The 23,430-nt window shown below is 37.6% G+C and overlaps 1 protein-coding gene and 1 long non-coding RNA gene across 2 annotated transcripts; both read right to left on the bottom strand.

The window, feature by feature from the left end:
* Positions 1-9,486: 9,486 nt before the first annotated feature.
* On the bottom strand, positions 9,487-10,937 carry LOC111887476 (uncharacterized). The gene is made up of 4 exons (XR_002848781.3): positions 10,849-10,937; positions 10,146-10,657; positions 9,950-10,008; positions 9,487-9,646 (listed from the first exon to the last, which is right to left on the bottom strand). It is a non-coding gene; the product is annotated as an uncharacterized LOC111887476 (long non-coding RNA).
* Positions 10,938-11,185: 248 nt separating this feature from the next.
* On the bottom strand, positions 11,186-12,809 carry LOC111887481 (uncharacterized). The gene is made up of 6 exons (XM_023883655.3): positions 12,795-12,809; positions 12,606-12,716; positions 12,186-12,304; positions 11,973-12,074; positions 11,844-11,862; positions 11,186-11,377 (listed from the first exon to the last, which is right to left on the bottom strand). Exons 1-6 carry the CDS (start codon positions 12,807-12,809, stop codon positions 11,186-11,188), a joined length of 558 nt encoding a protein of 185 aa, XP_023739423.3.
* Positions 12,810-23,430: the final 10,621 nt, after the last annotated feature.

Consider the following 23,430-nt stretch of genomic DNA (forward strand, 5'->3'; position numbering starts at 1 on the left):
ACATCCCAAATGTTTTAAAACGAATTATAAATACTTTTCTTCGGAAATGCTTTGATAACGTATTTATCATGTTTTACTGGGAACAAATTCCGCAACATTTTTATTAAAAGAGGTACTCTGATTTTCATAAAGCATAAATAAAATCGGTCTTTTCTGGACGTGAAAATGGGGATGTCACAGTTGGTATCAGAGCAATAGTTTAAGCGAACTAGGAATAAGGATTTATTTCTAGACTTAAACCTAGAATGCTAAGAGATAATTGTGAGATGAGTGTCTGCTATAATTTAGACACGAGCACTAGTTTATTTTTGGAAAATGCCTAAAATATTTTATGTGCTAAATGATTTATGTTATAGCTATAAAAATGCCTTATATGCTGTTATTTGTTTGGATCTATGGTATGTTGCTGACCGGATCTTTAAACCTTATGTGTTCAGGATTCTAAATGTATGATTACGTTATTAGAACTAGCATGTAACGTTGCAGAGTAATAAGGAGATTTATACATATATCATAAATAAAATCTTTCCTATCTTAAATTCTCGTCTCGGTACACCGAACGTCTGCTTGGGTGTACAAAACAAGAGGAAGATGACAACCTGAGCCTAAGAATGTGATGGATCATACATCGGTCGTTACGCCTGCACCCGAACCTATCACAATGGCAGAAGTTCGAGAAGTGATGCGAACCATGATAGACTGGGAAAATAGAGGAAATGATATGGCTTACGATATTGAATGATACATATCGGAAGATATCATAAGAGATGTATATTGCCTTTAGAATACGTCTGATAAAATAGCAGTACGTCTATACAAGTAAGGTACATCTGAATGTACACATTTGATTGGCGGGATGATAGAACGATTGGTGTAATTCCTAAAATTTTCCTATCATTTGGAATGTCCATCACCAACCGAGTTGAAGCATAATTTATGATTGAACATATGCATGGAAGAAGTCCTAGTCGAGTCTAGGGAAATTTTTATGATTATTTGGACACACTGGTATGTGTTAAATTGTTTTGTGATTTTAGGACTTGGGGACTACGAAACAATACTTGGGACGAGTATGAGTCGGTGTGAAAGGTAGTAGATGCATATACTACCGGAAGCACATGACTTACGCTTGGATCGGGGAAAGTCACAAGGTTACCAAGAAGCTAGTAATTGATTCCGTTTTGTTCATGTATATCATTACCATCGTTTTGGTAGTGACTAAGAAGATGATTATTATTCCGACCCTAGTGGTCATATCAATTTAGGTCCGACTACGCCGAGTATGTTATGTGGTTTAGAGGATCAAGTTCAAGGTATCATCTGAGTTAAGACGGAAGATTGAAATAAAAAGCGATCAGTAGAGGTATCACGAAAATTTTCTTGTAGCTAGAAATGATACATTTTAAGATGTGGTTAGAACATGATGGAAGGTATAGTCTGTTCTGGAATTCGACTCTCAAAGACCTGAGTCCAAGCAATGCATCATACGATGAAAGGTCATTAGAACATGACCCATCAGTCTATTATGGTAATCGAAGGAAGAAACTTATCTCAAGTTTGTTAAAAAAGGAGTCTCCAATAAATATCGAGATCGTGACATGAAGATCTTGATTGGAAGTCTAACATGAGATAGAGAGTGGGTCCAAGATCGGGCACTACCTGCAGTCAGGAAGTCTCAAAGTTAGATACTCATTTGAAGAAACATCAAAGTTATGGTTATTACTTAGGATAAAGAGATAATGTATGGAGTCATCATGTGAGTCCTGTTTCGTTGATGATTCCGAGACGTAATCATCCTAAGGCGGAGATAATTGTAACGCTCGTAGATCCGGGCTAGTAAATTTAGAGATAATAGTGGTCGAAAATGACTTTTTTAGATAAGATTATTTAGAATAAATAATCTTAACCAAGTTGTAGGATATGTCTCAAGGTTTCCTTACATATAAAGAACTTCGAAATCCGAGTTATAACGAAGAAGTTATGACTCGTCCAAGTTTAGCGACGGAACCGGCACTGCACCTCAAAGACGTAAATAGTGAATTTATGATAGGGCTTGTTTTAGCCTTAGTAATCTAAATGAAATTCGTAGAATATGTTAACCTGAGAGCGTCCATAAAAAGAACACCCAAATTTGACTTCTTATGAGGAAGTTATGATTTTTCGAAGTTTCGGCTTAGTGGTGTACAACCCGAAGTTCGAGTATTAGATCGAGTGGTTTTTAGCCGACACAACCCAAATGAGAATTGAAGATCTCGTTATTATTAGCGTAACAATAAAAAGACAGACGATAATGGACATCGGATGAAGAAGTTATGAGATTTTAACAGACCAATCCTATCCCAGTCTGTTAAAAATATAACTTTAAAAATAAAGTCAAAATTAGTCGACGGAGTCTAAACGATAGTTGTAGATTACATCTCCACCTATGCATGGATATAAATAACATCAAAAATGGAGTTTGTTTGAACAAGTTACAAATTATAATATCATATTTACGTATTAAAATAAACTATAAATCATATATACGTACACACACACACACACACACACACACATATATATATATATATATATATATATATATATATACACACACACACACACACACACACACACATCTGTATATATCATTAGAAAGGTGTCGACGATGCGGTCATTATTAGACTAATGTTGAGTTCTTTCGACATTAGTTTAGTACAAATATCATTAAATCCATTTAAAATAGTATTATAGAGGGGTGTTTAGTTGTTTATATAACTAAAAGGTCATTAAGTAATTATGGAGGGTAGTTTTTGAAAATTCAATTAGTATAAATAAGAGCCTTGGGCTCTCATATTTCTTGCACCATTCTCTTGATTCAAGAGTCTTTCTCTCCTTATCCCCCGAGCATTTCGGTCCCTCGTGATTCGACTTCTCTTTCTGTAGTTTTTAGTATAGTAAGGTGAGCGCTGAAGCGCTGCACGAATCTTTCTTAGAAAGATTCAGCGACGAAGTTCTGCCCCTGCAGAGCCTGACTCCTAGCTAAAATCCCCTTGTAAGTTTTGCTAATCCTATTTTAAATATAGTTTATATTTAAAATTAGTATTGTTATTATAAATTTATAATAAATATTTGAGCTATTATTATGACTTATATAAGTGTCGTTATAATATCTTTTTAACTACTCGTGGTACGGGGAATCTAGTTTAAAGGGCCGCATAGGGTTGTTGGATTTCAGAAGTGCCATATGCCAAAATGGTCTTGCCCTCCGGTGTTTTATGTCTGGCCTCTGTCTATACAGAGTGGTTGGAAAGTATTTTTTAAACGCTTATATAATAATAATAATAAGACTAATAATTAGTCACGGTAAATATTAGACTAAAATCTAGTGGTAATAATACTAGGTTTCGTCAAAGGAAATTATTTTAAAGTAAACGAAGCGTTGTCCGAGTACTGAATCACCACCTTCTCAAGTGAGAGCATAGTTACTTTCATATTACACATAGATATGAAGTATTTTATATAAAGTATGTGTTGTGAGTGCATAGTTACTTTCATCTTACACATAGTTATGAAGTATTTTATATAAATTACGTGCTATGTGTGCATATTATCTGAATACTTGCTATCTATGCTAGATGAACGATTTTATACATGTTTTTAATGATTTAAACTGTAGATGTATTTTATATCTACGACAATATTGGGGTAAAACATGGATAGATGTAATAGATGGAGTATGAGTTCGATGATGAGTTGAGAGGTGAAATAGACTGTGAGGTGAGGATGAGAGGTGGACGATGTGAGAAGCCTTTTTCCCAAATGATGGCCCGTCATTCAGCAGAGTATGGATGACAACCACAGACTATTCTAGACAGTCCAGTGGAACACTAGCAGGATCGCAACCTGTAGGTGTTGTGAACGATGTGTTCACCCTGTGTATCTAAACCCTGGCGTCCATGCAGACTTGGTGCCTAAACCTTGGTGATCATGCATACTTGATGCCTAAACCTTGGTGATCATATAGAGTTGGTGCCTAAACCTTGGCGATCATGCAGACTTGATGCCTAAACCCTGGCGACTATGTAGACTTTGTGCCTTTTGTATAAACCTTGGCGATCATGTAGACTTGATGCCTAACCCCTGGTGAGTATACAGATTTAGTGTCTGTTGTGTAAACCGTGGCAACGATGGACTTCGTGACGATTCCTTAGGATGATCCTTAGGACTAAATGAACAAGGAATAATTGATTCTTAGGGTAGATCCTTAAGAGTAAACACGATAACGGTGTCACACCCCCGAACCAGACGGCGGAAACGTCCGGGGGCTGTCGTGACTCAATTGTATACCATAACATTGAATATATATGAAACATAACAACATTCATCACCATTCATTAATATAGTACAACCAGTAGCGTTTACATGAGATACACTGTTTAAATATTACATTCCCAAAAAAATAAATTGTTCGACTAGTACATAAACAAACTGCAAGCCATCACTGAATATGATTTCCTTTGATTCAAGGGTTTCCTGAGAATACAAGTATTTTGAAAAACGTCAACATATGGTATGTTGGTGAGTTCATAAGTTGTATTTGAAAAACAATATTTCGTATCGTTTGAAAACCACCAGAAAATCCGATCTTGTCTGAAAAGAGAAGCTTTTGAAAACGTTTGTGAAGATCCATAAGTATGCTTGTTTGTTTCTATACTTGTAGCAATTGTTCACTAAAATTGTATGCATTTCGAATCCGATATGTATTGAAAAACCTAGGAAAACCCGATGTTTTCCTAATCCTTTGAAATCCATTAAGTTGCGTTGAAACCATTACAAAAATAGTAGTCTCATTCCCAGGCGACGTTGGATTATTTTTGAGCATGATTAATTACTACAAACCCGCATTACACAAACGCCCAGTTTATAGCAATACTAACGATCCCGAAGGCGTCGTCCGTACTAATCACGTTATCCAGCCGCCCTGACTACGAGTCGTCCCACATCCGAAGAGAAAGAGGACACGAAGGCCTCGATGACTCTATTAGCCGGTTGGGGATAATATGTGTACGAGGGGTCCCCGACCCGCCTCGCAAAAATATGTAGACTTTACTAGCAATACCAAAGGACCCTTGGGGACCAGTGGTATACGAGCCATTGAAAGTCCCTCTACGTTGTGCCAAGTCGGTGAAACCCAACACTTCGTAGAAAAATATGTCTTCGGGCCTTAAGATCAGGTCATTGGGCTAGCTAGGCCCAACAAACAAGATTTTACACTTTTGGGGCCCAAAGATGGTGCGTAGACGTCTGTGTACACTCATATGTAAGTTAAGTTCCCAAACGTTATTTGTATGTATCGTAGTGTCGCCATGTTAGTAGTTTCGGATTTTCATTGGTTCGAGACCGAACCAATTCGTTTTACAACGATTTTGGTATTGTAGTGTATTGTGTTTCGTCGATAGTCGCGGTACCATTATTTGGTCAAATTGCATGCATTGAATTAGTCTTGAAAATTTTCTGTTTTCAGCCCCTCCTTGTTGGTAAAATTTACTTTTTCAACCCTTTACTTAAATACTTTCCGGTTTGGTCCTTAAATCAATTTTCTTGACATTTTAACACCAAAAATTATTGAAATTAATATTTTTCAGCACATATTTCATAGAAAACAGTTTAAGTCCCTGAAAATGCAATTTTCTCGGTTATAACCCTTCTTTTTCGCAACTTTGACAATTTTGGCCCAAATTGTAAGATTTTTGCAATTTTGGTCCTTTTTAAATTTAAAAGCATTTTAAACCTTTGAAAAGGACTTGGAACAATTATAGTCCACTGTTTTACAGAAAAATACAGTTCTGACCCTCCAAAACAGGAAATCTCGCATAATGGGCCTCATTGGGCCGAAAATGTCATTTTTAGCCCATTAAGCTTGAAATTTATGTTTTTAATCCTCTAAATGAGTAAATTTCCAGAAATTGTTTTATTGAAACTGTTTTGGCACACCTCATCCATCAGAATTCGTGGTATGTCAATTTGGGCCCTTAATTTTGTATTTTTCACATTTTAGGCCCAAAATTTGTGTTTTTAACCCAAAGAAAATTGTTACTAAACCACTTAACCATTTTTCTTGAAACACTTTGTATTTAGAAATATATTTGAAGCTAAAATCATTTAACACAAGATATATCTCGGTTTTGAGGGGTTTAATGGCTAGATCCAACATTATAACACACAAATGCATACATATAAGCATGGAAATCATACAAGGCATACAAAACACATATAGATCTACACTTTCACTTGTATTCCCCCCCCCCCCCCCCACAAAACTCATAAAAACAGAAAATAAGGGGTATGAAGCTCACCTTGGGTGTAGTTTCGGTTTTGAAGAAAAGATGAAAGAAAACTTGGTGATTTTTGGCCTTAGCACCTTTCCTTGGTAGATCTCGAGTTTGGTATGCTTCTAAGAGGTAAGATCACGATTTTTGCATGGATTAGGAAAGGATTTTGATAACAAAAAGAATCTAAGTCATAGATCCAAGCATAATCTTACCTTAGATGAAGAATTTTGTGGAAATTTCCTCTTGAATGCTTCCTAAAACTCGAGATTTTTGAGTGGAGAGGGAGGGATGTTCTTGAGTGTTCTTGAGAGGGTTTTGAGAGATTTTTGTGGTGTGTGTGTGTGTGCTTGTGGCCGAGAGTGAGAGAGAAGAGAAGAAGAAATGACTTTTGAAGTGATATGCATGGAGATATGGACTAAGGTGCATGGAAACATGTTGGGTAATAATGAGGTGGCAAGCAAATAGTCAACTCTTCCATTTCTCCTTGGGATTGGGCCTTGGGCCGAGAATTTGAAAAGGAAAAGAAAATTTTGGGCTTTTCTCCCTTAAGCCCAAAATTAGAGTTAGTTAGGGTGTGTTTTATACCTAAAAGAATGTAGTATGATTTTTCCATTTTTGTTGAACTAGTTTAGGGTATTCATGGATCAAAGCTTTCAATTCATTTCATTCTAGGCCCAATATGGCCCAAAATGTTGAAATAAATTAGATGTGGGTCCAATTAGAGCCCATTTAGGGTTCTAAACCCAAGATAGTCAAATTGGAAGTTTATTGGTCCATTAGGTCCAATAAGGAAGTTCTAGTCCAAAATGGACCTAAATAAGAACTTCTAGTGTTCCCAATTGTTTGATGACTATTTGTAGTACTTGTATGATGTATTTGATTGAAGTTTTTGATGTCATAATCATAGGAGTTACACATGTTCTTAAGTTTTTGCTTCACATTAGCTTGGATGTATAGATTACATGACACAAAATTTCCAGTTGTGACAAACGGGGTTGGGTAATTAGGTTGATTGTTTGATGTTTAAACATAATAATTATATTATTGTGGGTTGAAAACCCTATGTACTCACCACGTTTCCCAACCTGACACCACTACTAGAAAAAAGGCCTTTTACGACGCTCATTGTGCGTCGTAAAACGCTCAGACGACGCGCAAATGCGCGTCAAGGAAGGCCCTGTCATAAAGAGAGACGACGCGCTTTTGTGTGTCATCTATAGACGACGCGCATTTACGACGCTCATTTATGACGCGCATTTACGACGCGCGGTTATGACACGCATTGCGTATCAAGGAAGGCCCTGTCATAAATGAAGACGACACGCATTTGCGTGTCGTAACCTTACGACGCGCGTGTTTATGACACGCAATGCGTATCAAGGAAGCCCCTGTCAAGAAAGGCCATGTCATAAATGAAGATGACACACATTTTTGCGTATCATAATTTTAAATGTTCTAAAAAAAATATATTTATATATTTATTAATTTTTAAATTAAATTTGCATTTAATGTCTGATAACAAGAAAATAAAATACCATATATAAAAAATACAAATAACAAACTGTATTTTATATTCATACATATGATTACATTATTCATTAAAAAAACATATACATACATCTTCCCCTAAAATGTTATTACATGCTGTTGGCCACTTCATTGATGGATCACCAAGAGGAAAAACAACAACTAACCTAAATGTTCCATGATGTGCCGATACTCATGTCCTGTAACTTTAAATATTAAAGAAAGTAAAATACCTCCTAAAAATAAAAATGCACAAGAAACAACACATCATAATGAGAAATTACTAACATGAATTGGAAGAAGTATACTATAAATTTGTTTTACCAAGAGTGGCATGGACGATCAGGTGCTACAAAGTTTGTCCAAGCTGCCAAACAAAGACTGCATGCAAACCAAAACATACATACACTATAAATTTAATTACCATACAAATCATATTCATACATACGAGTTTGTTTTACCTTTTTTCCTCATATCTTTATCTTTTTTATTCTTATTAGCCATGGAGTGTTGGTGTTTTCTTTTCTCTCATTCAATCAACCCTTTGTTTTACTTTGAAAAATTAACAATTTCCCTACCAATTGACTCTGCATCAAACAGAAAAAAGTAAGTCAATCAATAGTCAATGGTGAATACCAACTACAAGTTTTTATTGAAGTAACCTGACACCATAAATACTTTGGTTTAATAAACAGGAACATGTATGTATAAAAATAGCAATTGAAGTACTTTGGTCAAATACGTCCATTTCTAGTAAGTGTCCAATCATTGTTTGTGAAGGTTGAAGACCTTCAAACAAAAAACTCCCAGCAATGTCATTAATGTGCATCTTAAGAACAGGAAACTATTGTAGTTCATGCACTAGACAACTATGGGTGATCTGAAATATTTCCCAAATATTTATTTATTCTGAATTATAAAAAAAGAAAAAGAAAAAGAAAAAAAGATAATACCTTTACTAATTCATTGTATACAAGTCTAACACATTGAAGACAATGATCCAACAACCGAGCTATTTGTCTTCGAACCAAAACTTGAAGTGGAACCTATATATATATATATATATATATATATATATATATATATATATATATATATATATATATATATATATATATATATATATATATATATATATATATATATATATATATATATATATATATATATATATGTCATTATGCCTTCACAACATTAACATTAAGAATAATAAATTAAATTAGAAAAAAAGTAAGAATGGTGATATATACTTGATGCAGTTCTCATGAACACCACCATGAGATTTATCATTGCTGGTTCCTTGTTTTGAGTTTCCATATACACCAAACCCAATGCAATTGCTATGAACAAGATAACATCAAACCCTACTTTCGGTTCACTAAGAATTTGACTCAGTTTGTCATGGATCTGAAAACGAAAAAACACAACTGTCAGCAATGTTTGTGTGTGTGTGAATTGTCAACAATAAGGAGGACCTACCTGTTCATTCTGGGTACCCGCATATGCAAGGCCCAGACCAGTTATGGCTCCAATTCTAATGGAAGCATTTTCTTTATCCAGATAATCAACAAAAATTGTCGACGCCTGAAACAACCCAACCCAAAATAAAATCACAACCAACAACCAACAACTACAGGTCAGAAAAAAAAAAATTAAGCACTCATAGGGTCACAATCATTCATGATACCACAGTTTACAACCCCAACTCCTAACAATGCACCAGCAATCACATGATTATCATTGCTATGAAAGTACTTGTCAATTTGAGCAAGCCCAGCATCAATATCCCAAAGGAGGATCATTCCCTAAAATCAGATCACAACCAACCAATTTCCTTTCTTCATACAACAACATTCAACTTTAATCATTTATATCAATAACAAATCGCTACAAATGAGCAGTTTTTCAAAGAAGAGCTAAATGCAACTTCCAATTATGATATTATAGTTTGAAAAACCAACCCAATCACAACAATGAAACTTGGGTAGATTTCCTGTTTATGTAAACCATAGACAGAATTTCAAACACATGATGATATATGGAATAGAAATCCAAACAATTTCCAATATCAATATTTTATTCAACACTTTATCAAAATTAATACATACAATGTAGATGAACCTTAAGAATAGCTTTCCCAGTTCTATTTAATTGCTTTTTCTACACCCTGAAAAAGACAAACCAAAAAAAAAAAAGCAAACTATACCCTTGTTAAACTATAACATAACGTTAGGTGCTTGAGGAATAAGCAAAACCACTGAAACAATTTGTAAGAGAATTAAGACAAAATAAACATGATTTTACCCTAATGTGGCCCACTCGATTGCGGTCAAAAAACCTGAAAGCCTGTCATGAATAGGAGATATTTTTTTAAATTTAACAAAAGAATTTATAAAAATTCACAAGAATTACACATTTTAAAGATGAAATACCTGCAAGAGTTCCTTGTTAATGGTAACTGGAGCTTCTTTTTTCTTATTCGTGTCCACCTTTTTGTTTTCCTTTTTCTCCTCAACCTGCAACTTGGTGTCTGGATTCACAGTTACTTTAGTAGCAACAACATTCTCTTCTTCAACTTTCACTTTTTCTTCTACATTTTCAGACTTAACATCCATGTCAACTTTTTCTCATCCTCTCCTTTCTCCTATAAAAAGTACCGTAAAATATGAGACTTCACCAATTTTAAAAGCAATTAAATAAAACGCATCAAATTCAGAAAATAAAATTCACTCGTCTCGTTTTTAGGACTTGCATCTGCCATTTCTTCATCATCTTCTTCGGGATCTTCTTCTTTTTCTGATTCGTCTTATGCATATCTGTCGAATTACACATTGCTCAATCAATAAAATTATGAAAGTGTGTTGTGCTTTTCTTTATTTTACATAGATACTAAAACCGATAATTGGAGGAAATAGTTTTTTTTAGACAGACAAAAGGGTATAATGGTTTGCTTACTGAAAAATATTTAAAACACTTTGGAAAAGGGTAGAAATATAATTTTTTTTACCTAAGATGTATTTCTCGTTGAAAAACCTAGCTCCACAAGGATTATAACCACATGTAATCTTTGTAGGGTTTCTACAGCCACATGTAAACTAAGAAAATTTGTAAGTAACAGAGATGGATATTAAGAATAAATATGAATTATATTTTATTAAGTAATAGAGAGAAGCTAATCTCCCCCCTTTCAATTTTAATACTTTTTGTAAATTGTAATAATATTTAACAAGTTAATCATTTATGACATTTAAGAAAATTAGAAATTGCCATAATTATTGGATTAATGTTCCACGAAAAGCTCATAAGCTTTAAGAACTTACTTGGATTAATGTTCAATGAAAAGCTCATAAGCTTTCCAGCATGTTTGTCACCAGAGGCGGTGGTAGTGGCGGCTCAGATGTTTCAATTGTCTGTGCGTGGGAAATCACAGGTGGTGTTAGTTGTTCCAAAGTCTCAGTTGTCTTTCTGCTTGTAACAAGAAGTGAGGTTGAATTCTCTAAAGTTTCAGTTGTCTGTATCTCCATTATTGCATACACCTAGAAAAAATGGTCACAATCATCATTGGGGAACATCTTAACAACATATATAGAACATTCATGTACAAAATGGTCAAAATGGAGAGGAGAGGAATTAAGAACAAAAAAGTATTGCAAGTCAACCCAACCAAATCAGTTGATATAAATGTAAAATGACCTACCTACCTCTAAAACTCAAATAAAACAAAAAGGGAACTGACTGACTTACCAAGTTCCTTATGGATACATAATTGTGTTGAATGTCATTTCTGATCATACCATTCTCTATAACATTTATTCTTTTAGCAGCTTCTGCTCGTGACTCATTAATTCCATCTTCATAAGGAGCATTCACATTTCCAAACAATGAAAATAGTAACTCATATGCTGTAATATTTCCATCTTCAAAACTGTGAACTTGTATGGTGACATATGTTGGACCATCTACCTATCCAGTTCTTAGTTGTTTGATTCCATGCATGCTTACATCAGCAAATATGTTATATCTGAGATCCAAAAAAAACATTTGAGAGGCTTGAAATCTTTGTCTAGGAAAGGACTATTAAATAAAAATAAATTTTCAATAAAATTGATGGCTTAGATACAACAAATATACCTTCTGAGATTAAAATGTTGCACACCCAGGTCTTCATCCCAAAGAAATATATAATCATAAATAGACACTACAGCTGGATGCAGAAATCGATTTGCAAACCACCTGAAATAACTTTGCTATTTAATATATAATTACATACCATAACAACACCCTAATGACCAGATGAGACAGAAAATGAATAATTTGAAACAGAGTCAAATGTAAACTCCTTACCATTTTGTTTGGTTTTGAGCTACAACGTGTATGGCATTATTGCTCCACTCAAGATCTTGCCAACCATCCAACATTCCATCATAATGGAACAACACAATTGTAAAATTTTCTTGAAGAAACTGAAATTATCAGCGTTAGGCTCTGCTATTATTCACAAATTATCAATGTTAGGCTCTGCTATTATTCACAAATTAAATATAACATTTATGTATTATATAACTTTTTATTCATCATTGTACCTTTTAAACAATTGTATTCACATTACGCTTCTATTTCAAACCCACTGGAATTGCCGGTAAGTTATGTGTAGTGGAAATATTCGCCTGTAAGCATAAATTTTACTTTATTTTTACACCTAACCACAATGTACTCATATATTTTTTTACCCAAAACATAAATATACTTAGCTTATTGTCTAACCTCTGACTTTGAACTACTTGTTGACCATGAAGGTTTTAATTCCAAGTCTGATTTAGCTTCAATAATACCATGAGGTAAACCCTTCAAGCTTGTGGAAGCTGACACAGTTTCCTAAACCACACACACCAAAAACCACATTAACACAAATCAAAGAACAAATAAACAAAAACCATGCTTATATTTTTAAACAGATTCGGACACCATAATAGTTTTTGGAAGTAATAAAAAAGAAATACTATATATGGAACAGAAGGAAATACTAATCAAGTGCAAAACTCAAGCATCTGTTGTGCTTTCAGAATCTCAAGCACCGATCCATTCTAAAGAAGGTTCCCAATTGATGACTTTAGCATGAATGCTTCTGAAGGTGATCGGTACCCAGGACTCCCACTCAGATGAAATTGCAAAGAGAGAGAGAGAGAGAGAGAGAGAGAGAGAGAGAGAAGATTTACCAGATGGGCTAATTTTCGTGATCTAGTTCTTTTCTAAGAATATCATCAGAATGAAAGAAGATCAACTTCAGTAGATAGCAGAATGAGTGTGGACGGGTCCGATTTATCATCATCAACAAGCTCTAATATTTATGATACTATAGAATCTCCAGTCTCTTCTAAAAAAACCCTAAAAAGACAAATCACAATCGATCAAATAATCGGTGATTTTGACCCAGGAGGGTTTTAATATTGATGATACAGAGGTGTAGAAAACAGCTTCAAATGCGTCTTCATCTTCAGGGTGCAAAGAGAATTTGGACTCGATTTAACTAGGATTTGAGTTGTATAAATTAATAGGAGAAGAAAAGGACATAGACACCACCGATTGTGCTTGGACAGATGATCATTTGGTAGGAGGATGGTCGATGGGGAAGGACCAGTGGCCAACGACAAAGGTGAGGAACGAGATGTTTGATGAGAACGATAAGAAGGAGGTCAGGAGTAGTAGAGAAGCGGATTGGAGAGGAGATTGAGATGATGAAAGATAGAAAAAAGGTAGAAGGCGGGTTTTCAAAATTTTGGGGATTTTGTTTCCCCCTGTCTAAATGCGCGTTTCATTAAAATTATAAAATTATAAAGCGACATCCATAGAGGACGCGCGTTTAAGATAAAGCGCCCTCCGTGTTTTTAATTTTTTTTTCTTTAGACACTAAGTTAAGGGCACGCAAAAATGCGTGACATAAATCCTTAAATATTTTAAAGAGATGACACTATTTTAAGGTCACTCTCCTTTGCGTAACATAAATCAGTGAGTGTCGTGGCTTGCGCGTCATTAAAGGCATTTATTCTAGTAGTGCACACTGAGTTTATTTATATTTATTTATATTACAGGTGACGATGTGAAGTTACCTTACACTGAGAGATTAAGGAGATATAGATCACTAGTGGTAATGAATGTAAGTTCTGTCTATGCTTATGTTTATGTATTGATGATGACATCCCAAATGTTTTAAAACGAATTAAAAATACTTTCCTTTGGAAATGCTTTGATAACATATTTATCATGTTTTACTGGGAACAAATACCACATCATTTTTATTAAAAGAGGTACTCTGATTTTCATAAAGCATAAACAAAATCGGTCTTTTCTGTCCGTGAAAATGGGGATGTCACAAGAAGACAACTGAATACTTACATTTTCTAATTACTTTCATATTGTGACAGTTCCACCTGAAAGTTAATGCAGACTATTTTCGAGTTAAGATAGTTATAAACTAGGGAAAACTTACATCTTTTCAAATGACAAATAGAACAGTCGAGTCTACTACATTCAGTAGAAAGGGACCAATAATGCTAACTTTATGATTCCATATTGTACACACCAGGGACATATATTAATCAGATCCGACAGGTAGTAGGATGTGTGCTTTTTGTTTCATTTCATGCTCTTTGTTTGGTTGTGGGCTTAGAGCAGATTCACCCAGCCTACTATCTATTCGATATTAGTTATATATATGTATGTATATATATATATATATATATATATATATATATATATATATATATATATATATATGTTTTGTATACACCAAGTCATCATAAGGGGTACCAGGTATGGGTCAGGTGATAGGACACTAATTCAATGCACATTTTTCTAGTACAAAACATACTTTTCAAATAAAAAATTTGGTATAAAAAACTATTAACTTACTAGAAAAGGGTTTAATACATTTTATTAAACCAAAATAACTTAAAGGACCTTAGGTGGTTAATTCTATAATACCTTAATTTATACATCAGGGTTATATATAATTAATACCCGATAGAAAGTTAGATGTGTGCCTTCCGCCTCATTTCATGTTCCTTGTTTGGTTGTGGGCTTAGGGCAGATTCACATAATTAACTATCAGTTCGATATTAGATTATATATAGCTAGTATAAATTAATAGAGTATAGAAGGAACCATTGTGGTTACCAATTTTTACTAAAAGAAATAAGGGTTTTCTTAAACGATCTTTTCATCAAATATGAAGGAACTATCACAGTTAACTCTGTGAGTAACAAGTAAATGCATCAGGGTTATATACAATGAAGAGCTAATACCAATAGGATGTGTACCATCCGCCTCATTTCCTGCTCCTTGTTTGGTTGTGGGCTTAGGGCAGATACACACAATGGATTGTTTGTCTACTATGGGTTTCATATAACTTGTATCCACTTAGTACTCATAGAAAGGATCGTAGAGTCATTTTTACTTATCCTTCATCAAAGCAGGAAGCATAGGATTTTCTGGAGGAACAGACGAACGTTTCTAAACAGAACTTACAACTTACTACAACTTTCTTACAACTTAATTACATCACTAAAATATTGTGAACTCACCAGCTTAAATGTTGATCTACGCTTTCAAAATAGCTTGTATTCTCAGGAAACCAGTAGACAGGTACGTGCACTGGGATTTAGAAGATGGATCATAATAACTTCATGTCTTTTTGGTTATTTACTTTGTAGTCTATGTTTTGTGAACCACATACTTTGTAAACACTTTCTTTCTAATGAAATGGTTTTTTATTACTTTGATTACTATGATGCATGTCTTGTGATACTAAACATGACGTCCTCCACCCCTGAATGATTCTGTTGTTCCAGTTTTGGGGTGTGACAGTTTGTACCCGCAATCGAGCGGGAAAGGTTGGCCCATGAGTTCCTATCTCTTAATTAGAAAACAGAGACAATAACTGAGATCAGCAGGATGTTTCATGAGAGGGCTTTGTTTTTCCCAGAGCAGGTGTCCACAGAGCAGGCCTGTGTGAGTCAATATTTGAGTGTTCAGAAGAGGCTTATCCATGAGTTTGTGGCGAACACCATGTATCAGACATTGGCTTAGCTGCATACCAGTTCTAGGAGGAGAAAGATTGAGTTGAAGAGTCAGGATAGGGAGGAGAAGGAGACCCAGGGAAGAGATAGGAGGCCAGTATAGTCACAACCAGTGACTAAGAGGCCCAAGACCACTAACCAAAGAGTTGGAGGCCAAAAGGTTTGCACGTGTAGAAAGTGCAGGAAGGGACACGAGGGACCCTATCGGGGTGGGTAAGCCTGCTAGCTTTGTGGCAAGGAGTGGAATTGCTACGAGTTTCCCCGAGAGATTTTGGGTTTGTTTTAGCTACAAAAATACTGGCCACATGAAGGCAGATTGTCCGCACCTTGCATCTAGAGCAGTTCAGACTCCCCCCCCCCTCGATCCTACATATAACTAATGGCCGACAAGTGAAGACCGAGGCACAGAGGGTTCGAGGGAGAGCATTTCAGTTGACAGCAGAGGAGGCCTGTGCAGCTCCAATTTTCATGGATGGTATGTGTTATTTTATATTTCTATTGACTTATTTATGTTGCTTATATTATCAATTATGTATGTACATCTATTTGTGTTGCTTATATTATCGATTGTGTAGGTACTTTTCTTATGAATTGTGTGCATGCGCTTGTGCTGTTTGACTCAGGTGTGAGTCGATCGTTTGTTTCATCATTATTATGTCACGATTTTAGTATCGCGAAAGACCTTAAGGAGCCCCTTGAGAGTCTTGATACCTGATGAGCATCCAGTCTCATCTACTAATATCTATTGGGGTTGTGTGTTAGAGATCTTCAGTGTTAGATATCCAATAGATCTCATCCCTGTCATGATGGGAGATTTTTGTGTCATTGTGGGTAGGGATTGCTTGAGCCAGTTTGGGGTTCTGATTTACTGTGAGCATCAGTTGGTGATCGTTCGAGAGCCTAGTGGGGGAGTTCTGACTATCTACGGTGATGGTACTAGATCGGTATCAGCTTTCTGTTCCGGTGCGAGGGCAAGGTAGAGTTTGTAGCATAGGTGTATGGTTATATGTCATATGAAGTTGATACTTGGGTTAAGAAGAAGGGGTCGACCTATATTTTTGATGTTCCGGTGGTATGTGATTTTCCAATGTGTTTTCCTGAGGATTTACTGGGTGTGCCTCCTGGGAGGCAAGTGGAGTGCCAGATCGATCTTATTTTGGGTGCGGCGCCAATTGCCAAGGCACCAAACCATCTTGTACCTCCTGAGATGAAAGTGTTATCGTCTCAGCTACTGGAGTTTTCAAGGAATGGTTTTATTCGGCCGATTAGTTCTCTTTAAGGAGCCCTGATCCTTTGTTTTTCATAAATAAATGATGGTTTACACCGAATATGCATCGATTACCGGGAGTTGAACAAATTGATAGTGAAAAACCGATACCCATTGTCGAGGATTGTTGATCTTTTTGACAAACTTCAGGGGGAATCTTGGTTTTCCAAGATCGATTTGAGGTCCAACTATCATCAGATAAGAGTGCGAGGGGAGGATATTCAGAAGACGACCATCTAAACTCGCTTTGGCCATTATGAGTTCTTGGTGATGCCTTTTGGGCTCACCAATGGAGTTCATAGATCTCATGAATCGGGTGTCCAGGCCTATGTTGGATTGATCAGTGATTGTATTCATCTAAGTGTGACTTTTGGTTGCGTGAGGTTCAGTTTTTGGGATACCTCATGAATCAGAACGGTATCTTGGTCGACCCATCCAAGATAGAGGCAGTGATGCAGTGTGAGGTTCCGAGATCTCCATCTGAGATTCAAAGCTTCCTCAGATTGGCAGGTTATTATAATAGATTGATCAGAGACTTCTCGAAGATTATTGTTCCTCTAACCAGATTGACAAGGAAGGATGTTTCTTTTAGTTGGGGGCGTAAGCAGCATGCATCATTTGATACTTTTCTCCAGATATTGTGATAGGCACCGATAATTTCCCTCCTTGAGGGAGTTGGGGATTTTGTAGTCTACTGCGATGCATCCATTGCAGGATTGGGTGTTGTGTTGATGCAGAGAGGGCATGTGATAGCATATGCTTTGAGGCAACCGAAGCCTCATGAAGCAAAGTACCCCACGCATGATTTGGAGTTGGGGTGCTGGTTTTCACCCACAAGATTTAGTGCCACTATGTCACACCCCGAAACCGATGGCGTAAACGTTCCGGGGCCGAGGACGTCATGTAGTATCGCAACCAATGTACATAGTAAGCGTAGTAAACACAACCATTACATTACATAGAAATATTTACATTGTCTGAAAACAAATTGTTACAAAAGTTATACATATATATCATATGTACAAAAGTTAAGACGAGTCTTCTATATGCTCCGTCTTCTCCAAAAGATCGTCGTGTACCTGTCTAATGTGGACCTGAGAATACAAGCAGTTTGAAAATCAGCATAAAGCTGGTGAGTTCATAAGCGGTTTATGTTTGTAAAAGAACAGGTTTTGGTTTTTCTGAAAATTCGTTATCCAAGAAAATCCCATATTTTCTTATATGTGAGTTAGTTATTCATTTATTCTACGGTTTGATTAGGAACAGTTCATTATCTCAGGAATAACCCTTATTTTCCTATATGTGAATTAGTTATTCGTTTATTCTATAGTTTCGTTAGGAACAATTTGTTATCCCAGTAAAAACCCTTATTTTCCTAAAAGTCGTGGTTAGTTCTTAGTTTGGAATGCTATTCCCTAGTATCTATCATACTTGTCATATTAGTTACCTAACTAATATGCTATTCCTGGTTATCCTACACTCGAATGTCGAATATCTACTTTACTTATCTGTATTTTCGAATGTTTGGAGACACTCAGAGACGTACATTAACTGTATATTCGATGTTCTGGTGACTTCCAAAGACGTACTTTATTTGTATTTTCGAAGCTTAGTCGACATCCAAAGGCGTATGCTTTCGAAACTTTGTCGATATCCAAAGGCGTACTTTCGTATTCGTTCTGTTACTGTCGTATTCGTTCTGTTACTTTCGAGGGCGTATCTTATTAGTATTAATCCTAATATATGGTTAGTATGAATATTTCGTAAGATTATAAAATGAAACATAGATTATACAATTTATAAAGAAATCTACTATTAGTCTGAAGACTAAATCTACAATTCGAACTATTGGTTAATACGGTTTTCGATATTAAAAACATACAAAATATGAACATTTGAACTGAAATAAAAAGTTTGAGTACAAGATTTCCTAGTACTATTTCTTGCATTCCCCCGCATGAAAACATTTGAAAAACACGGAAAAAGAGTAGGGGTATGAAGTCACCAATCGCAAAATGTGTCGGTTTGGATGCTAAACGTCAATTCAGGGCTTGGATGCGTGCGAGGTTCCTATGTAATATGAAAAGATACATATTTGTATCTAATTAGGCATTGTACTACTATTTATTTGAGGATATACACTTCTAGTCGTGAAAACACTTCATTCCAAGTGTTAGGAGTGACCTGGGTGGCATCTAAGGGTGCGTATGGCTTGGATATGGAGTTTACTCTTCAAGAATAAACTCCTAAGGGATTTTACGGCCCTAAGACCATGTCCCCATGAGTTTATGGCCGTAAACTCATGGTGGGGTGTCCTTGGGTGCTTAATGGTCTTACAACTCTTGTGGGGTAATGCTAGGCTTGGTTTTAAGGCATTGGAAGGCAATTTGGACATCCTAAGGACCATTTGAGGAGTTTACGATAGTAAACTAGGAGCTTACGGACGTAAACTCTTGTGTACCCATTTATAGTGTGTTTTGGTGGTCCTAGGTTATTTAAAATCCACAAAGGAAAGTTCTAGGGTTGATTCCATGGCTTAGGAAGTGATTGGGACTTGAATTGACCTTAGAAAGGAGTTTACGGTCTATGAAGGTGTTCTTGGTGAGTTTATGTAACAGCCCAAAATCTCAAGTATTGTTAAATTGCATTTTGGGGTGTTTTAAAGGGGAGACTCGGCGAGTTGGAGCAAGACTCGCCGAGTAGGGTCGCAGATTTGGTCGCGGGTTCGCGACTGGACTCGACGAGTCCAGGTATGGACTCGGCGAGTCGACGCTGTTCAGCGGAAACCCTAGCCGTTTCGTATTGGGTCGTATATAAGGGTTGTTATGTCGTCATTTCACGTCTTTTGGCCGATTGTGGAGAACCCTAAACGACTGTGGCATCTAGAGCAAACTTGAAGGCCATTATTGACTTTGAAGGAATTGTGGTGCAAGAAGAGGAAGGATTTTGGCCAAAGGAAGAGCAAGGGGGTCGAGTTCTGAGGTTTGGGGACACAGAGAGTACGTTTTCAGGTTATGTTTCGGATCATTCCTGTTATTTTGATGTGTACACGAATTTAGGGTTTATGAAACCCATTTGGGATTCGATGGATTGTTGTGTTACTATCCAACGTTTATAACCCTGTATTAGTACCCCTTAGAGGTCCAGAAGGTCCTATGTTTGTATATTCGGGAAAATATGTATCTCAGGAAGCAGTTTGATCGACTGCATGGCGTGGACTCGCCGAGTCGGATGATCAGACTCGGCGAGTAGCTTGAAGATTCACTGGGACTCGCCGAGTTGTTCTTCAGACTCGGCGAGTGGAGTCGGGGTGGCCCCGCGATTCTTCCAGGAGTGACTCGTCGAGTCAAAGAGGATACTCGACGAGTAGAAGGGGAATCTTAGAGGATTGAAGGACGACCAGACTCGCCGAGTCGCCAGGGAACTCGCCGAGTCCAGTCGAGCTGACAATGGACTGTTGACCAGAGTTGACTGGTGTGATTTCTTAGGGTCAGTTAACGTGGAAGATAGAAGTATTAATAAGGGATATATGATGTTACAGGGAGCTTGTAGCTCGGAGGATCAAGTGCAAGGGATTTTAGGAGTTGCTATCTTCCAGTGTCCGCGAGGTGAGTCTTCTCACTATACTTCACCCGGAAGGGTTTGACTGTTAGACCGGAAGGTCGTGTGTGTTATATTCATGCTATGTCTAGAGAGGTAGATGCTTTATATGTGATGTGTGCTTATATGTGATGTATGCTTATACGGGCCGGAAGGCGAGACTTTATGTGATAGAAAGAATGGTATGATGTATGATTTATGTGTTATGAGTATTATGTTACTTGTGTTATGTTTTATACTATCATGGGCTGGAAGGCAAAATGCTATGGGCCGGAAGGCGATATATATTATGGGCCGGAAGGCGATACTATTACGGGCCGGAAGGCAATGTTATGTGGACCGAAAGGTCCGGGCCGGAAGGCAATGTTATGTGGACCGAAAGGTCCGGGCCGGAAGGCAATGTTATGTGGACCGAAAGGTCCGGGCCGGAAGGCGTATGTGCGTAAGGTATATTGGGGAACTCACTAAGCTTCGTGCTTACGTTGTTTATGTTATGTTGTTTCAGGTTCTTACAGTAACGCGGGATGGCAACGGTTCGATTGTACACACCGAAGAAAGAGTTGTGTTTTGGAGGATCCTGGTCTTCTGTTATAATGAAAATGAATCTATGTTTTGTAATTCGAATGTGAATAAGATTTTAAACAAGTGTTTTTAATATTAAATTGATTATTTAAATGAAAATTTTGTTTTTGGAAATCACGGTGTTACAATTGGTATCAGAGCCTTGGTTTGAGGGATTCGGACGCACCTACGGGTAAATCTGGACTCAAACTGAGGAAGTAAGAAAAAGTTTTCCAAATAAATGGTTTTCTAAAAGTGAATAAGAGTTCAAAGAGAAAGCAAGAAAGAGCAGTGTGTACAATCAGCCAGAGCCAAACGGTGATTTCCCAAAATACCCTTACTTTTGTATTATGAAATATCTATTATGCACTTTATGAGACATTATTGCATGCTAGAGACAGGCTAGGTATTTCACATCTTAGGACTAGAGTGGCCTGATTTGTGATGCCTTAGTCTAGGGTTTGCTGTTATATGTGCGTTATGCTTTTGTGTGTATGTGATGAGTGAGAGTATCTAGTTAGAACGCACAAGGGGTAAAGCTACGGGGTACAGAGGTACTTCCGAGGATGAGCCGAGAAGGTGGAGCTACCACAGATGGGGAGTCCTATGTATGCTTCAATGCTCGAATGCTGCTTGCTTTGTGCTTTGTGGAGTTATCGATGATGGGAGTCAGCTACCAAGTGAGTATGACGATACTCAGGAGGTAGAGGGCTGGCATCATTAGGAACTCTTCAGCAGCTGATAGCAAAGAAGTGGGAGGACAGCAGAAGGGACTAGGGAGTAAACCTAGCCAGATGAGTGCGCTGGTAGAGTAGAGGATTTCGCTGGAAAGCGAGCACGCGCGATGAGATGGGTGAAAGAGCAGGTTTATCAGCTACTTAGGAACTCTGGGATGGTCCGTGTGGAAAGTATGGGTAGATGTGGCAGGTAGTATGGGCCCGTACTACTGAAAGCAGAGGACCCATACTTGATACAGGGGGCATTTTGAAGGTCCTAAGGAACAGATTGAGGAGTGATGTTATGGTTCGAATACCATACATCGGAGCGGATACAGAGTGATGTTATGGTCAGGGCACAATACATCGGAACAGTTTGAGATAGATGTTGTGGTTCGAGTGCTATACATTGGAGCAGATTGAGGAGTGGTGCTATGGTTCAGGTACCATACACCGAAGCATGTTGAGGAGGGATGTCATGGGATGAGTACCATGGTTCGTAGTGGATGATGCTTGTGGCTATCTTGTTATCCGGTTATCGATCGGACGAGCACGAGCGAGCGGGATGCGAGGATTCGCGAGATCCGGCGTGATGAGGTTGCTGCATTGTTGCGGGCTGAGTCGCCAGAATTGTTTGGGTCGATCAGGACCACTATGATTGAAGTAGTTTGATGAGCGATATGCGGCTTTCGCAGAGACGGCTGCCGCGGCGGTTACAGCGGCTGTAGCAACGGCAAAGAAAGGGGCTAGTCGGGGTTTTCAGTATCGGGATTTCTATTATGCGAAGCCTCCCACATTCGATGGAGTTCAGGACTCGATTGTCGCTATGAGATGGTTATCGGACATGGAGGGGTGTTTCTCCACGAGTTTATGCCCTGCTGATCAGAGGGTGGGGTGTGCTCTGAACCTGTTGAGGCTCGGGGCGAAGGATTGGTGGAGATTGACCACGAGGTCATTTTCCGATGCGCAGAGGGCTGCGGTTTCATGGGATCAATTCAGAGGGATGTTCAGTACTCGCTATGTTCCGCGGGATGAAAAGGAGAAATTGGCTCGGAAGTTCCTTAAGCTGAAGCAGGATTTGGAGTCGGTGACTGAGAGGACCGGGATGTTTATTGAGAGGGCGATGTTTTGCCCTGAGTTCGCTTCGGAGCAGGCTCAGATGTCCCGATATCCGAGTATGCTCAAGGGGGGGTATCAGACAGTTCGTGCCTGCGCAGAGGCGCGAGACCGTGTTGGTATCGCAGGAGGCCGCCATGTGGCGTGAGTTAGAGGTTGAGTTGCAGTTGCGTGAGATGAGGCAGGCCCCGATGCAGTCGCAGTCGGCGCCGAAACGGTCCATGACCGTAGACGTTAGAATGGGGGATCGGAGC

Source organism: Lactuca sativa, chromosome 2 (genome assembly GCF_002870075.4).
Source record: "Lactuca sativa cultivar Salinas chromosome 2, Lsat_Salinas_v11, whole genome shotgun sequence".
Lineage (NCBI taxonomy): Eukaryota > Viridiplantae > Streptophyta > Magnoliopsida > Asterales > Asteraceae > Lactuca > Lactuca sativa.